Consider the following 19525-nt stretch of genomic DNA (forward strand, 5'->3'; position numbering starts at 1 on the left):
CATGCAAATCTACATCTTTATGTACTCATAATTAATATTTTTGTCAAAAGATACAGGATATGACAACATTTGTAGCATATGTACATGTGACTCCAATGTATACCTCAGCTTTCCAATAGAATGATCAATATTAAGTAAATTTAACTTGTCGGTCTGTTTATTTTCCAGCTGCCGCGTATGACCACTCCGACTGTGATTGCTTTGGTTGTGCTATACTGACTCATGGTAGAGAGGGATTGATTTATGCAACAGACAGAATCGTGCCCCTTGAAAATTTGGTGTCCCCTTTCCAACGGGATAACTGTCCCACGCTCGTTGGAAAACCAAAGCTATTCTTTATTCAGGTGAGCATTTACTGCTGATTCAATAGCATCAACCCTTTTTATATCATTGTAACATGGATTCAATAGCATCAACCCTTTTTATATCATTGTAACATGGATTCAATAGCATCAACCCTTTTTATATCATTGTAACATGGATTCAATAACATCAACCCTTTTTATATCATTGAAACATGGATTCAATAACATTAGTCCTTGTTACATCATTGTCACAAGGATTAAATAACATCGACCCTTATTACGTCATTGTAACACGGATTAAATAACATCAACCCTTGTTACATCGTTGTAACATGGATTGAGTATTATTAACCCTTGTTACATCATTTAAACATGGATTATATAACATTAGCCCTTGTTACATCACTGTGACATGGTGATCTATGTGACAGGGTAACAAAACTTTACACAGGCATATTTATATATGCCAACAAGTTATATTTATCTCTTTCTTTCTTCTAACATGACAGGTTCCGCCATAAACTATACGAAGCCTATACGTGAAGTATATTGTTAGTCCATTAGAAAACATAAACTACACAAGATAAATATCTACATTATCAATTCTAGTAAATGCAATTATTGCAAACTTCAAATAAATGTGAGATAAATTGAATAGATATGTGTGGTTTTTTGTAATCGTCATATAATTGTGAGATAAATTGAATATATATGAGTGATTTATTGGAACCATCATATAATTGTGAGATAAATTGTGGTTTTGATCCGTTTACTACTCTGAAATCGTTTTCATAATTGTATGAAGGTTTGCACTGACATAAATATTCGTATATTAATTTCACTAAAGTGCCGAGTGCATGGAACTACCGAATATAATGTCTTCCTTGTTAGCATATAATGTGAAAATACGATGATTTAAGAATAACAACTACTTCATTTGGTTCTCAATCGCATATAATAGACTTGTTCCACCCAATCACCAGCGTAATAAAGGAACGGGTTATTTGTTTAGCCCGATAAAGGTGAGTTGTACAATTTTAATAGATGACTTGCTTATTATTTATTTTGGTAATGTGTTCTAGAGATGAATTGTCGAAGACAGACATGATTTTGGTACGTGTTCCACGCAAAGGAGGCTAAACAGTGCTCCATGATTGAGTGTTGTATGTCTCATTATTAAGAACAGAAGGTCAAATTACACCTTGTAAGAAGACCATTGTGTATTCTAAACAACTAAATTGTTTTGTGTTCATTATGTGGAGAATCCGAGCGCTCCTATCCGGTTTTCTCATGCTGTATAGTTGTGTCTGAGATGAACTTTAGGTATCGCCTGTTTTTATATCCTCCATGTCTATTTTCTTCCAACGATCCTTTTTCTTCCATGGCATAATTATTACAGATACAAATCAGGATAGTCGAAGAAAGGGAAATATCAGATTTGTAAGCCTTTCCAATGACAAACGATCGAATCTATATTTCAAATTCTTCATATTAACTTTCGCCCAAAACCTTTTCAAACAAATGTTTGACATGTGCATGCCAAGCGATGTCAGAAGACAATGTAATACATTGACGTTCGTGTTGAGATACTTCTTCAATCTCATTGATGTCCATATACAATATAGGATGCTTGTCTGGGTTACGTTAACATGTTATTAGCATCTACGTCAAAAGTCAATAACCGCAGACGGGACCAGTCATGCAATGTTTCAATTTCCGAATTTACGATTCGACCAGCCTCTTCTTTAATTTTCAGTGAGTACAGATAGTGTAGTGTCGTCAGATAACAATCTGCATGCTTTTGTATATCATTTACATGTACTAAAAACAATATCGGTCGGGGGGGGGGGGGTGCAGTAGTGGCTTGAAAATCGGAAAATCGAAACTCAAAGAGAACCCTTTAATTTCGAAGTGACCAATAATCTTGTAAGCACAACGGTTTACTGCCTTGAATGCCAAACTTTCTAAGTTGAATAATTAATCACGAGTGCCAAATACGGTCAAACGCTTTACTTGTATCACACAAACAACAGCTCGAATTCCCTTGCCTGATCTGGAGCTGGGCAAATCGTGTTGTAAGCTTGTATGAAACAAACAACAGCTCGAATTCCCTTGCCTGATCGGGAGCTGGGCAAATCGTGTTGTAAGCTTGTATGAAACAAACAACAGCTCGAATTCCCTTGCCTGATCCGAAGCTGGGCAAACTGTGTTGTAAGCTTGTATGAAACAAACAACAGCTCGAATTCCCTTGCCCGATCCGGAGCTGGGCAAATCGTGTTGTAAGCTTGTATGAAACAAACAACATCTCGAAATCCCTTGCCTGATCGGGGCCTGATCGTGAGCTGGGCAAATCGTGTTGTAAGCTTGTATGAAACAAACAACATCTCGAATTCCCTTGCCTGATCGGGAGCTAGGCAAATCGTGTTGTAAGCTTGTATGAAACAAACAACAGCTCGAATTATCTTGCATGATCCAGAGATGAATGAATCCTGTTATAAGTATATAGTAACAGACTGGTTTTCAAGTCACCAAGTGTAAATTCTAACCGATCTAGCAAAATCAAATTATTTTGAACAATATAAATTACGCCAGCATTTACATGGACACCTTTAAACATCTTAAACAGTATACAAAGAAGCGATATTGCACGATAATTTCAAACATTTATTCAACAACCTCTTTTTCATCCTGAGTCCAAATTTACTAGTTTCCAAGAATCTGGAAGTCTTGAGATATTAAAAGAAATATCGAATATGCGACACAGGGGATACTTAATTGAAGTGGACATTTCCGTAAGTAGCGTGGGATGCATTAAGTCTAGACCACGCGCCCTGAATTGATATAAGATGATTATGGCACTGTTTGCTTCATCTTCACTTACACTAATGCAAGAAAGAGGAAAGAACGGCAATCGGTGGATGTCTGGTTTAACAATTTGACAACATATTATATTATCAATTTGTACTCTAGACTGTTCACAGAAGTAATTAAATATTTAGCTTTATATTCATTGTCTGTTACTGTAGGCCCGGGCCAGCTGGGTTCGGATGCCTCAGTGTATCATTCTAAAAGGCACTTACTGTTGGCCCGGGCCAGCTGGGTTCGGCTGCCTCAGTGTATCATTCTAAAAGGCACTTAATGTAGGCCAGCTGGGGTCGGCTGCCTCAGTATATCATTCTAAAAGGCACTTAATGTAGGCCCGGGCCAGCTGGGGTCGGCTGCCTCAGTGTATCGTTCAAAAAGGCACTTAGTTCCAATCTCCTCGGCTTCATATAGCAAATAATGCGCTTAACTTGCCTTTAAAACCAACAAAACCTAATATTAGAAATATACAAAATAAAACAAAGTGCAGCTAACTCATTTAAAATCAATGAATCACAAGATTGCTTCCTAGACGTTATCTTTCTCTGTTAAATTTTCATTATTCCTTAGAGTGAACTGATGAATTTGATATGTTGTCTGTCAACCGTTTTTTAAATAAATAAACTGGTTGGATTCCAGTATTTTATTAATAATCTGATCTCTTTTTTGACGATATAACAACCAATGTTAAGTGTTTTCTGTACGTTTTGCTAGATCATAATGCCGCCTTCTTTATCTAGTAAGTTTTCGGATATCATTATGCATCCAGGGCGTATCTTTAACAGGAATAGGAACCGGGTTTTTATTGTCTCACTTTTACTTGCTGCATCCCAAATTAGATTTGTGAATTTAGCAATACTCTCATTAATATCGATTTTAACAAGTATTTCATCCAATAAACCAGACTGTCAACGTAAATAGAACAATTTATAATTCCCTTTATCGTATGACGACATCATTATTTTAAAACACTCGACTTTTGCAATCTCGAATTTTAAGGTAGAATAGAGGTCTATAAAGATCCCCCAACATATAAATGAATTTGAGGGTCTCAATAGACTTCAAACAGATGGTTGGATGTGTGGGTCTATACAGACCTCCAACAGATGGTTGGATATGGAGGTCCACATAAACCTCTAAAATATGATTGAATGTGACGGTTGGATGTGGAGGTCTATATAGACCTCCAACAGACGGTTGGATGTGTGGGGTCTATATAGATCTTCAACAGATGGTTGGATATGGGGGTCTACATAAACCTCTAAAATATGATTGAATGTGGGGGCCTTTATAGACATCCAACAAATGGTTGAATGTGTGGGTCAACATGATTGAATGTGGGGGTCTTTATAGACAGATGGTTGAATGTAGGAGTCTATATAGACCTCCAACAGATTGCTGAATGAGATGGTCTACATAGACCTCGAAACTATGACTGAATGGGGAGTAGGTCTAGATAGCCCTGCAACAGTTGGTTGAATAGGGGGAGGGGTCTATACTGACCTTCAACAGATGGTTTGATGCGGGAGTCTATATAGACCTCCAACGGATGGTTGAATGTGGGGGTCTATATAGACCTTCAACAGATGGTTGAATGTGGGGGGTCTATATATACCTCCAACAGATGGTTGAATGTGGGGGTCTATATATACCTCCAACAGATGGTTGAATGTGGGGATCTATATATACCTCCAACGGATGGTTGAATGTGGGGGGTCTATATATACCTCCAACAGATGGTTGAATGTGGGGGTCTATATAGACCTCCAGCAGATGGTTGAATGTGGGGGTCTATATATACCTCCAACAGATGGTTGAATGTGGGGGTCTATATATACCTCCAACAGATGGTTGAATGTGGGGGTCTATATAGACCTCCAGCAGATGGTTGAATGTGGGGGTCTATATATACCTCCAACAGATGTTTGAATGTGGGGGTCTATATATACCTCCAACAGATGGTTGAATGTGGGGGTCTATATAGACCTCCAGCAGATGGTTGAATGTGGGGGTCTATATAGACCTCCAGCAGATGGTTGAATGTGGGGGTCTATATATACCTCCAACAGATGGTTGAATGTGGGGGTCTATATATACCTCCAGCAGATGGTTGAATGTGGGGGTCTATATAGACCTCCAGCAGATGGTTGAATGTGGGGGTCTATATATACCTCCAACGGATGGTTGAATGTGGGGATCTATATATACCTCCAACAGATGGTTGAATGTGGGGATCTATATATACCTCCAACAGATGGTTGAATGTGGGGGTCTATATAGACCTCCAACGGATGGTTGAATGTGGGGGGTCTATGTATACCTCCAACAGATGGTTGAACGTGGGGGTCTATATATACCTCCAACAGATGGTTGAATGTGGGGGTCTATATATACCTCCAACAGATGGTTGAATGTGGGGGTCTATATAGACCTCCAGCAGATGGTTGAATGTGGGGGTCTATATATACCTCCAACAGATGGTTGAATGTGGGGGTCTATATATACCTCCAACAGATGGTTGAATGTGGGGGTCTATATAGACCTCCAGCAGATGGTTGAATGTGGGGGTCTATATATACCTCCAACAGATGTTTGAATGTGGGGGTCTATATATACCTCCAACAGATGGTTGAATGTGGGGGTCTATATAGACCTCCAGCAGATGGTTGAATGTGGGGGTCTATATATACCTCCAACAGATGGTTGAATGTGGGGGTCTATATATACCTCCAACAGATGGTTGAATGTGGGGGGTCTATATATACCTCCAACAGATGGTTGAATGTGGGGGGTCTATATATACCTCCAACAGATGGTTGAATGTGGGGGTCTATATATACCTCCAACAGATGGTTGAATGTGGGAGTCTATATAGACCTCCAACAGATGGTTGAATGTGGGGGTCTATATATACCTCCAACAGATGGTTGAATGTGGGGGGTCTATATATACCTCCAACAGATGGTTGAATGTGGGGGTCTATATATACCTCCAACAGATGGTTGAATGTGGGAGTCTATATAGACCTCCAACAGATGGTTGAATGTGGGGGGTCTATATATACCTCCAACAGATGGTTGAATGTGGGAGTCTATATAGACCTCCAACAGATGGTTGAATGTGGGGGTCTATATATACCTCCAACAGATGGTTGAATGTGGGGGTCTATATAGACCTCCAACGGATGGTTGAATGTGGAAGTCTACATAGCCCTCTAATCAGGATGCGTTTCCTATTTAAATCACATGGTGAAATCGTTCAGTTTGTTTCGAAAGAACTGCCAGGCTACTGGACATTCTTTGTCTAATTATTTGTATGAAAACGTCGAACGAAAATGTATATTTAATGATTGTATATAAAAAATAATTAGGTTTTACTATATGAAAAATGGATATAATTTAAACAAAGACATTTTTAGATTCGCACAGAGTCAAACTTACTCTCAATACCTGCCTTCCATTCTGAACATCATCATAGATCAGCAAGAATTAGTCAGAAGATCATCTAAGAGCACGTATTAGACAGAATATCATCCGAGATCAGCATATATTCGACTGAACATCATATAACTATACATGTATTAGACTGATTTCCTGAACATCATTCAGAAGCATGTATTCAATTTTAATGAATTGAGAACATCGTTCTTCTAATGCAGAACTTTCAGTTCAAAATCAACCAGTATTCCAGTTAAAAGAATTTATTTAATTGGCCTGAAAACTATATCGCTAAACGTTTGCAATCTTTAAAATAAACTTCCCTAGTTGTACTGATTGTTTTTTATTGTAAAATGGATGTTGTAAATTTGTTCAAAGACCTAACGTCCTTAATTATATAGTTCATATACTTTTTGTGCTCTATGTTGCTTCGATAGAAATTAAGCGTATACTGCCAAAGATGTTGGTCCATGGTGCCAGAGATGCTGATCCATGGTGGCAGAGATGCTGGTCGATGTGCCAGAGATGCTGGTCCATTGTGCTAGAGATGCTGGTCGATGTGCCAAAGATACTGGTCCATTGTGCTAGAGATGCTGGTCCACTGTGCCAGAGATGCTAGTCCATGGTGCCAGAGATGCTGGTCCATTGTGCCAGAGATGCTGGTCCTTGGTGCCAGAGATACTGGTCCATTGTGCCAGAGATGCTGGTCCATTGTGCCAGAGATGCTGGTCCATGGTGCCAGAGATGCTGGTCCATTGTACCAGAAATACTGGTCCATTGTGCCAGAGATGCTGGTCCATTGAGCCAGGCATGCTGGTTCATTGTGCCAGAGATGCAGGTTTATTGTGCCAGAGATTATGGTCCATTGTGCCAGAGATGCTGGTCCATGGTGCCAGAGATGCTGGTCCATTATGCCAGAGATGCTGGTCCATTGTGCCAGAGATGCTGGTCCATTGTGCCAGAGATACTGGTCCATTGTGCCAGGGATGCTGATCCTAAGCTAAATCAACAGTCGTCACTAACCTTTCAATTTTCATCTACAAAACATTTCGTTCCAACTTGAGAAATGTTTTTATATGATATAGGCTTGCCGAGGTACAAAGCTTCACCGCAGAATGGACGTCACGGACTCGACTAGTTCGCTAGATAGAAGTTCAGAGAACTCAGAGGCAGGGGTGGGGGAGATCCCATATAGGAGGATACCGGTACAGGCTGATTTTCTGTTCTCTTACTCCACTGTGCCTGGTAAGTTCTATTTTCGAGGTGAGATTTTATGATTTTTTTTTACTTTTGTCACTAAAATTTGCATATTAAGTCTATTAATATTATTATTATTATTATTACTAAATTATCTTTATCAATACTCATGTTTAAACCATTCTCTTCACATATGGTCTCCATAGTCATTGGTTCATTAAGTGCGTATTTTTCGGATTAGCAAATTACGTATATGGCATTCAAACAAGATTGCAATATATGCACCAAACTGTGCAAGGGCGGATCCGGGTTTGGGGGGAGGGATATGAGGCAGTCTCAGTCCCCCCCCCCCAACACCAAAAATAAGAATGAACGCTAGATCGGAGCGCTTCCCAGAGTAAGTTTTCACTACAGAATGATAGTTAAAAGTATGGCTTGGAAATGCTAAAAATACAAGAGCTTCCAGCTACTTGGCTCCCTGAATCTCCATCAGGGGTTTCCTTTTACAGACGCCTTGTCTGGCACTCTTCCCCACCTCCCAATCCCATATTCCTTGACCCGCCACTGTTGCGTAGGTGTTTTGCACCGGGTAGGCGGAATGAATTGAGTGTGATATGAGCTAGAAACATGTCCAGGCCGTTAAAGCATACTACCAAACACACACTACTGTGTTTGATTAATATTTTTAGTATGTATACCCATTTCAGTCACTGTACCTGGCCGGGTTTTGGGGGGATTTTGTTTGTACGTTGGTAAAATAAACTTTAAACATAGAATATAAACTACAGTGAAAAAATATTTTAATGAGACAATAAATGAAAGTCAGAGACATGACAAGTCATCAATCATGATAAATTACCTTTGGTGATCCTTCAGGCATGCTGTTAAATAGAACAATAATAAATGTATTTTCCCAAGACATTACTGCGATTAAAATGAAATACATATCCTGCACTGTGGTACAGGTTTGTTTTGGACAATATAGTGAACAAAACTCCATTTTGGATATACTGGTTGAACTCAAGTACAACTAGAGACAGATCAGAAGCTTTTCCTCAACAATTTGATTGGTTCACAACTTGTAGCTCTTACAATATACGTTGTTTGTTCGATTATAGTCATATATTTCCATTATTTATGCACGACTCTAACTTGCAATATACTATTATTGACGGTTTATATATGTGGTGTAAAGAAGATTGTATTATACCCACGTGATAAACTGACAAGTCAGATTACTCAGGAAAATACCGTCCTATAACAGAGCCCTTGACCAGTCCCAACTCACACGCATCACAGCTCATACTCTGGTTTGACCTCAAGATTATCTAAGCCTTAGTTCCTAGTTTAACTTAACTGCAGTGATTGGTTGGTAGCTTTACGTCCGAGTAGGGTATCGTTGGAAAATTACGGAGAGATCATACTTTCACCAAGATGGAGGATGATAGTTATCTGCAAACTAAAGAGAAACGAGAGTGTGACGTAGCTGAAATATCATCTACCTTTTCCGTCAAGTCGTGAAAGAAGCATCCGATGTAATCTGCCGCCATTGACGATTATATTCGGCACTACATTTGTTTAAATTACACAATACGGTGGCGGAAGGAGACAAAATCAATATCAGAACATTATCACCCATTTGGGTCTCAACATATGTAATGCATCCCGCCAGTCCATCAAATTAAAGTGAATTCCTACAGTAAGGTAACCCACTGCGAGGAGAACACAGCAGGAAGGTCGCTCGCCATTTCCATAAATAACCATGCATTTTTGGGTCTGGTGATCCACTTCCGGTGGAATGTACCACATTAAGTTATGTATATTTAATTTGCATTGTGTGCTGACTTTTGTCACACACACACACACACACACACACACACACATATATATATATATATATATATATATATATATATATATATATATATATATATATATATATATATATATATATAATTGGTATTTGTGTGATAGACCTTTATCCATAATTGGGCCTACATGTCTAATATAATGCAGGATAAACATGTTTAGGTTTCAATTCTAGATCCATCCTTGATTCGGACCTGAGAATTTTATAGAAACGAATTTTGTTTACAATTTGATGGAGATGTCCGTACTCACAGTGCCTTTTATATTAAGGTTGATTAGTTTAGAATTACCTATTTATATTCTAACATCCAAACTGGAATAACTCTTATTGTTGTGTTCATTTTTTGAGAAGATTCATTTAAATTATTCACTGGAATTAAATGTTCATTAATATTTTTTGACTAAATCATTATGTTGGTATTACTTGGAATTCAAAAATATTTTGGATTATATCATTGTGAAACATCAAGACTGTTAGCTTATCAGCACATTTGAAACTACTGGCACATAAGCACATTCAATATTGGAATTCATTCGGAACACCACTGGAATTCATTAGGAACTCTATACATTTGAACTTGTGTTAGAACTTTTAGGACTGTTTGGAATTTAGTTCAATGCATTGTATTCTTTTTAAATTTTTACTTTGTATTATAGGCAAATAAATTATTTGTTGAATTGTACAAAATTTGTTGGCAGTCGCTTTCTGTTACCTAATTAAAGACCATAGAGTCCTAACAATAATTTGCGACAAAGCTGACAATATTCTAATCGTGACTTTTGTATCATTCCGCTGTGCTATATGAACAAAGATAGTTCCGAATACAGTTCTCAATGATGGCAAAATTACATCCGAGATGGGTTTTTCTTTCCTTCCTTGACAAGAAGGGCCGAGGATATTCCGATTGGACGAGTATGGTCATCGCCAAACTTCAAGCATACCGGTGTTTTTCAAAAACGATTGTTTATATCTAGGCATTACATGAATGCGCACTGCATGCAAATTTGTATACCTATGAAATTGACGAGCTTGACAACATGCATATTTACGCACTCCGAAACATAATATTTGTTAAGAGGAGTGCTCCAAAAAACATGATCAATTTTACGCTTTGCAAAAGCATATGTTAACACAATGTTTAAGAAGAATTTGAATGAGTTTAAATTACAATCAAGACATGCATTAGACTGACATTAGCAAGCCGTGAAAATAAACAAAATAGTGGGGCCAAGTGTTTTGATCTATTTTGCTAATCTTAACTTACAGACATGTCCTCGGAGCTGGTCGGTGTAGGGATAATGTCAAAAATTGGATATTAAATCGCCAGATAGCAGAGTCGCTTACTTAACGGTGATAGCCCGGAGTGGGTCCCCGCTTGGGCGACGCCATATTGACACCGCTATATTGCCTATGCTAAATACATGGAATTGTTTCATTCTATTATACTTAGATAGAGTGATAAAGAGTAAGAGAGAAAATGCATGAAAATGGTGGACAATTCCGTTTCACACTATGTTATGCCAAAACAGGACCATATCAAAATAATTATGTAACCTTAGAAAATCATTTGTACGTGTTAAACAAAAGAAAGTTCTCTTGCGAGTTCAAGGTTAAAGAAAGAGTCATATGAAAGTTTGGGCCATAAATACGTAATCTCAATCAAGCCTCCGTGATGAACGCTATGTCGGTTTGTGATGTCTACATAAGGCCAACAAGGTACGTGTATATGCAACTAACATGCTCTAGTATTCCCAGTGTAAACGTTCAGATCAGTGGAGGAAAGGTCAGATAGTGAAAACAAATAGCTAAAATTGTCTCAATGTATTATAACCGTCCTTATATATGCAATGGTGAAAATATAAAAATCCAAATTATAATAGGAAAATGGATAAAACTGGAAGATGAAATGAAGCAGCTCTGATTGTTAACTGTCATAAATGTCTTTTAAACCAACATGCATGCATCGCTACGTAGCCGAATCTGGATTCATTGCAGGTTTCTATTCTTGGAGGAACAGTCAAGAAGGATCGTGGTACATTCAAGCCCTGTGCATCGTAATGGAGAACTATGGCAGTAAGATGGAATTGCTGCACATGCTCACGCAGGTCAACCGGATGGTGGCCTATGACTTCGAATCCTGCTCAGATGAAGAGTTCACGGAAAAAGAGATGCCTTCTATTGCTTCCATGCTTACTAGATACATCTATTTTCGGCCCAAAAAGCCCGACATTAGAGGCTAGACAAGACATTTTATTTCGTACCAGACAGCGAGATATACGTGTCACTTTCTCAACAGGGGCGGAAATTGGCGTCAGCAGTGTTGTGATTTTTATATTTAAATAATTCATTTCATATGACAGTTTTGAACAATTTATTCATACACCGCCTCGAAAATGAGGCAGTCCTTGTAGTAGACATAACAGTTTCTGATAACGTAGCACATAACCCACCACCATATAATGGTGGAAATAAGGTAAAAACAGTGAATTTGTGACATGGGAAATGTGTAAATGAATGGACAATGTTTAACCTATGAAAATGGACCCAATCTGCGGTGGATGCAAACCCTGCTATCGAATTTAGTCTCTTGTTATGTATGATGCCTGAATTTGCTGGTGTATCGCTTGAACGTTATACACACTCCATTATGTAATGATAATTTTATAGTTTATTTCCTACTTGTATACCTGTAAATGTGGGTGTTTCATCTAACAGAGACGCTCTGAATCAGTGTCTGAGCGCGGATGGTGGTTTTGTGTACGTGTGTGTGTGTGTAACACCGAGCGCCTGCCGCAGAGAGTACCGTCAGAGCTTTTTTCTCTCACTACAGCTTAAATGTGTATGGTATAATCTTTATCTTAATGTAACGGGGCAATTCATCACATAAGTTATAATGTTGGGGGGATGGGGTTGGTTGCTGTCATAACACGTGTTCTCTATAGCAAAGTAGAGACCGCACTAAATAGCAGTGCCCCAAAATAACTCTAAAGGGCGACACTGCAAAACATTGCCCCTCGCGCCACCACAGTTCTGATTGCATCTAATGTGGATTTGTGTTAAACACTAAATATATGTATCATCTGCATTTCTTCTTATCTTCTGCCAAGATCATTGCTACCAATTAAAAATAAAAGTAGATGGATTCCGAGGTCTCATTTTGAAGCTAATGCCAAGATCATTAATACCAATTAGGAATAAAAGTAGATTGCTTCTGGTTCTTCATCTTTAAGCTAATGCCAAGAACATTAGTACCAATTAATAATAAAAGTAGATGGATAAAAAGGTCTCATATATAAGCTAATGCCAAGAACAGCTACCAATTAGGAATAAACGTAGATGGATTCCGGGGCTTCATCGTTAAGCTAATGCCAAGATCACTGTTACCAATTAGGAATTGAAGTGGATGGAATCCGAGGTTTCATATTTAAGCTAATGCCAAGATCATTGTCACCAATTAGGATTTGAAATGGATGGAATCCGAGGTCTCACAGTTAAGCTAATGCCAAGATCATTGTCACCAATTAGGATTTGAAGTGGATGGAATCCGAGGTCTCACAGTTAAGCTAATGCCAAGATCATTGTCACCAATTAGGATTTGAAGTGGATGGAATCCGAGGTCTCACAGTTAAGCTAATGCCAAGATCATTGTCACCAATTAGGAATTGAAGTGGATGGAATCCGAGGTCTCACAGTTAAGCTAATGCCAAGATCATTGTCACCAATTAGGAATTGAAGTGGATGGAATCCGAGGTCTCACAGTTAAGCTAATGCCAAGATCATTGTCACCAATTAGGAATTGAAGTGGATGGAATCCGAGGTTTCAGAGTTAAGCTAATGCCAAGATCATTGTCACCAATTAGGAATTGAAGTGGATGGAATCCGAGGTTTCAGAGTTAAGCTAATGCCAAGATCATTGTCACCAATTAGGAATTGAAGTGGATGGAATCCGAGGTTACATAGTTAAGCTAATGCCAAGATCATTGTTACCAATTAAGAATAAAAATTATATGGATTCAGGAGTTTCATCTTTACGGTGAGATGCTCGATAAAAATACAGCATAGTTGTTAAAATAAAGCCAAAAAGCAAAGCATATGCTTCCATGTAAATAATTTATCGTTTTATGGGTTCAGATAATTCCATTTTTAAATTGTGCGAATTTCTAGGGAAACAAAGAGAAAAAGAAAGAATGTTGACCATTCATTGTAGTCATTGATATTAATTTCTTGGGAGGATTAACTTTTGTTTTCCATTCCTGTACTGTCCGATTTGATGTAAAAACAAAAACAAAAAAAAACTCTTGTACTACACAAAAACTGGGTCATGTGGCCTTCAAAAATGTAACGTGATCAGGTTTTGAATGAAATAAAATAAAGGTCGAGAGATAAAAAGAGTTATCGATATGAATATCCTGCCTTATTTTGTTTACAAACTATTTACCTGTTACGACAAATAATAGCGTTTTTATTTTTACTTGTATTCAAATTAAGATGGCTAAGTTTACCCACTTTGCTATTATTAAGATAATCCACTTTCACATTAAACCGATTAATTTCATTTAATTAAGTCACTATATTAATTGTAATATACACAGATCCCATTAGTTAAGAAAATAGATGCAAAGGAAAAATGTACAGAACGATATTGTTAAAAATATGTACTATATTACCGTCGCTATTCGCTTATAAGAAAAGTCCAATTGTAAACTGCGCAGACCTATATATGTCGTTGCATAATGTGTGGGAAGACTTGGATCTGTGCAGATTGTCAGGAATATTCGATAGAACATTGTAGGCCCTGATCTTCAAGCGCTTATGTGAGAATTGTTCAGGGTCTGTTTCTCGCAGTTGGTTTCGACTTATAAGCCAGTAAAGACGGTATTTGTATGATAATTTTGTAATTACCGTTACTACATAATGCTTTTAATTGATGCCAATTCCATATTTTGTTTACTATACCCTTTAGCTATCTTGCAAATGCCTTGATATCAACATTTCAACGTATTTGAATAAATTTATGTATAATGTCCACGTTTTTGAACTTTCCAATTTCATTTTAATCTAGCCAAAATATACATTATCGAAAATTTTAACCTGGGTTTATTGTTCTAATGAAAATTATAATAAAATATATCCTCAAGGGAACTAATGACAGAATGCAAGCAACGGGCCATCACAAAACCTTGACTGGTCCTAGGCCATCTAGATCCAACAATCAGCGTGTCATGAATATTATAGGATCCTTCTTCAGTCATTTTGCTTCATTTTGTTTTTTCTCAAAAATGTAATGTGCTCTTTTTCTATAATTGGCGTGCATAAGAAAACCAATTCGAAAATGTCAGCCACAAGATGAAAGAGACGATTGCAACACTTTTTACTTATAAATAACTGATGGTATCTATGAAAGTGGTTTTCAAGTCAAGGGGAGACAATTCTATGAACACTGAATCATAACAACCCTCCATGTTCTGTGCCAGCTAGCTTAACCATTCACCTTGTACAACCCTTTTTTTAAAGTCTTTAAGTTTACTTAAACCGTTTTATGTTGTGTGTTCCAATTTAATGCTAAACTATTATCATCATGCTGACAATTAATATTTTAAATACATAAATCTCATCTAGAACAAATTCTGGCATGGGAATAAGGCTGAATACCAATAAAATCACATTGCAACTCCTGCAGATGTGAAAGACTGCTGTGGCCATAGGTACTTGTATTTGTTAGTGAAGAAGGAAGACTATTGACAACACCCGGTCCTATTCTATAACTATTACTTTTATACAAGGTGATAAACTTCTGCAATTTAAAATCTGCCCCCAGCTGATTGTGTACTAATTTAATTTATTTTATCAGCACCTTCATTCACCGATTAAATATCTCTGCATAAAAAGAGAAATTCCAAATTTGTTCCCCCAAGTACAATTTAAGGAGAGATGTTGCCAGGATTTTATCTTAAGGGGGACTTCACCCTTTGTCACCAAAAGAAGGGGATATTAGAAAAAGAGGGGGAGGAGGATATGGTTACAGTTCAGTATCAACCTAACACTTCAATAATTGTCTCTCTTGCTTCCTGATCCACTTTAAAAGATGTCACCTCTAGTTGTATAAGTATTAATCTATTTCTGAGCATACTTTGTGCCTTATTTGTGTATGAATATTATTCTGAAGGGGCATATGCATGTCAAGCTTTGGGGCAACTGATCTTTATGGCTGTTATTTACAATTTTCCAGAGTTCATGTTATCTTTTGCATACATCTGCTCTAAAACAGGATTTTTCACTAACATAAGCTTACTTTCTTAAATCAATAGTTTATGGACTAAAATGCCAGATTTCTTATCTGTTCCATAATGCTGTATTAGGGGTTTTAATGCCATAACCTGTTTGTGCATACAGAGATATTCAAATAAATATCTTTACTTCTTAATTTCATTTTTTTTCTTCCTTATTTATTCAGTTTATCTTAACCCTGATATGGATATATGGTTTTGTAGCATATGATCCACTGGGCTAAATTAATAAAAGAAATGAAAAATTGCACTCTACTTTTAAATTGACTTTATTTTAAATATGCTCAGTGTTCTGCCCTTTCTACATTTAATTTTGAAATACCGCTGAAAGGGAGATTGGCCGTCATGCCATCTATATTTGTCTATCTAACATGTACATCTGTCTAGTATTTAACACCATTTTTGGGCTCAAAATCACTCACTGGTATCTCCATAAAAAATATCCCAGCTCCAATAATCCAATATACTTCATAACGTTAAAAATTGTTGTCATCATCACTATCACCAGCCAGTATTTGCTGAAAAACGTAACGAACTACACAGGGAATCACATTTGGGTTTTTCTAGGTAGCCTGTATTTTAAACACACATTTGTAAAACATTTTTCATGGCAGGTTTAAACTACACCATAATGCTTATTCCAATGCACAACAATGTGCCAATCAAATTTAGTTTAATAACCGTTCACGTCATGCTTGCAGAACCCAGATGTTTTAAAACAGTTGCCTACCCAAAAAACAGATGTATACATTCCGAGCATAATTTCAAATGTGAGACTTTCAATTTGTGGGAGGTCTTGTGCATCACTGCTCTCCAAGTGTGCAAATTCGTACAAATTTTACACGATTCACGCAATCACACACCCTCACAACATCTCTGTTTAAGTACTACATATAAATTAATTTTATGCGAAGTTTCTCTGTTGCTTTTGCTCGTGCTTCTTGTTTGTCATGCAGTGACTAAGCTACACTAATTCCTGATTGGTAGTTATTATTTAACCTCAACCGGAAAAAGCAATAACCACCAATACGATTTTAATGTAACATATTTCACCATGTGACACACCAGTAGTGTAGCTTTCAAACTGACCAAAGTAGCCACAATGCAACTCAATGTAGAAACTTAAAAAGTAAAAGTGATTATAATGAGTTAACTATTTCACATGTTTAGTATGGGCAGAGGTGGTGCAGATTACAAACCATGTCACTTCGTTTTAATTTGCAGACGGCAAGCGAGTATTCTCAAGAGTCTTTTTCCATTTTACTGATAAAAATGAGTGCCTAAACTACAAATGCTGTTTCAGATGAATTCTATATTAAAATAATAACAAGGCAAACTAATAATAATTATTCAAGACTGCTGAAGACTAAAACCTAAATGCATGATCACTTTGTATCGGATCTCCATCTCTTTTATCGAATGTGTATAGTTACAGCAAAAGTATCAATGCATCGATATATCGAAGAATCATTTCACCCCTACATAGTGGCCATATTGCACATCTGATTTGGCAAAATTTTCATTTAGGATCAAATGGACATTATATAAATTCTTTTGGACAAATGGACATTATATAAAGTCTTTTGGACAAATGGACATTATATAAAGTCTTTTGGACATGATGGACATTATATAAAGTATTTTGGACATGATGGACATTATATAAAGTCTTTTGGACAAATGGACATTATATAAAGTCTTTTGGACAAATGGACATTATATAAAGTCTTTTGGACAAATGGGCATTATATAAAGTCTTTTGGACATGATGGACATTATATAAAGTCTTTTGGACAAATGGACATTATATAAAGTCTTTTGGATAAATGGACATTATATAAAGTCTTTTGGGCAAATGGACATTATATAAAGTTTTTTGGACATGATGGACATTACATCAAGTCTTTTGGACATGATGGACATTATATAAAGTCTTTTGGACAAATGGACATTATATAAAGTCTTTTGGACAAATGGACATTATATAAAGTCTTTTGGACAAATGGACATTATATAAAGTCTTTTGGACATGATGGACATTATATAAAGTATTTTGGACATGATGGTCATTATATAAAGTCTTTTTGACAAATGGACATTATATCAAGTCTTTTGGACATGATGGACATTATATAAAGTCTTTTGGACATGATGGACATTATATAAAGTCTTTTGGACAAATGGACATTATATAAAGTCTTTTGGACACGATGGGAATATGGAGGTCAGATCGGCATCATTTTCATTTAGAACTAGTCTTCTGGAGAAAATCCAGTGTCGATATGGTTTTCCAATTATCTGGAGTCATCACAACTATGTCTATATGGCTATTATTGTGACCATTCTGGACGTCAGATTGGCACCATTTTCATTCGGGACCAACCGCACATAAAAAAAAAAATCATTGGGTGAAAACCCTATGGTGATATGGCCATCTATGCAAGAACTGCAATAACAAGATTTTGGAGATGGCAAATATGGCAGCCTTATTGGAGTTCATGTCAGCATCATTTTCATTGAGGGGCAGCCAGACACCATAAGCTGACTTCTGTTAATACCCCATGTTGATACCACTTGCCAAAATACTTAAGGACAAACTAAATGCTGATATCACTGTAATAACAATTAGTGGTATCAAGACCTTCAAGACAGTAACTGTGGTGTTCATATGGTATGCCCAACTGGTACCATTTTCATTGAGTTATACCTTGGGAATATGTGTGCTGTAATATTTATAGTGGTTTACCAATAAGCCAAATAGAAGAATAACCTCTATCATAAAAAGAAAATAAACTCTATTAGAAAAAGAAAATAAACTCAATTAGAAAAAGAAAATAAACTCTATTAGAAAGAGAAAATAAATTCTATTAGATAAAGAAAATAAACTTTAGAAAAAGAAAATAAACTCTATTAGAAAAGGAAAATAAACTCTATTAGAAAAAGAAAATAAACTCTATTAGAAAAAGAAAATAAACTCAATTAGAAAAAGAAAAACTCTATTAGAAAAAGAAAATAAACTCTATTAGAAAAGAAAATAAACTCAACTAGAAAAAGAAAATAAACTCTATTAGAAAGAGAAAATAAACTCTATTAGATAAAGAAAATAAACTTTAGAAAAAGAAAATAAACTCTATTAGAAAAGGAAAATAAACTCTATTAGAAAAAGAAAATAAACTCTATTAGAAAAGGAAAATAAACTCTATTAGAAAAAGAAAATAAACTCTATTAGAAAAACAAAATAAACTTTAGAAAAAGAAAATAAACTGTTAGAAAAAGAAATAAACTCTATTAGAAAAAAAAAATAAACTCAATTAGAAGAAAAAAATAACCAGGAAAATATCCTCTATCAGCAAAAAGAAAATAAACTCTATTAGAAAAAGAAAATAAGAAAAGGAAAATAAACTCTATTAGAAAAAGAAAATAAACTCCATTAGAAAAGGAAAATAAACTCCATTAGAAAAAGAAAACCTCTATTAGAAAAGAAAATAAACTATCAGAAAAAGAAAATAAGCTCTATTAGAAAAGGAAAATAAACTCTATTAGAAAAAGAAAATACACTCTATTACA

At 36.3% G+C, this 19525-nt stretch overlaps 1 protein-coding gene across 3 annotated transcripts in view; it reads left to right on the forward strand.

Moving 5' to 3' along the window:
* The window catches only part of LOC149802416 (caspase-3-like), a 195081-nt gene extending 178986 nt beyond the window's left edge, over window positions 1-16095 (forward strand). For all 3 annotated transcript variants that reach the window (XM_089951621.1, XM_089951624.1, XM_089951623.1), the window contains 3 exons: window positions 169-344; window positions 7690-7849; window positions 11667-16095. In XM_089951621.1, coding sequence (XP_089807747.1) covers window positions 169-344; window positions 7690-7849; window positions 11667-11911 — 581 coding nt within the window. In that variant the 3' untranslated portion in view covers window positions 11912-16095. The remainder of the gene's footprint in view (window positions 1-168; window positions 345-7689; window positions 7850-11666) is intronic.
* The last annotated feature ends 3430 nt before the right edge of the window (window positions 16096-19525 follow it).

This window comes from Sinohyriopsis cumingii, chromosome 3 (genome assembly GCF_028554795.1).
Source record: "Sinohyriopsis cumingii isolate HCF-2022 chromosome 3, ASM2855479v2, whole genome shotgun sequence".
Taxonomy (NCBI): domain Eukaryota; kingdom Metazoa; phylum Mollusca; class Bivalvia; order Unionida; family Unionidae; genus Sinohyriopsis; species Sinohyriopsis cumingii.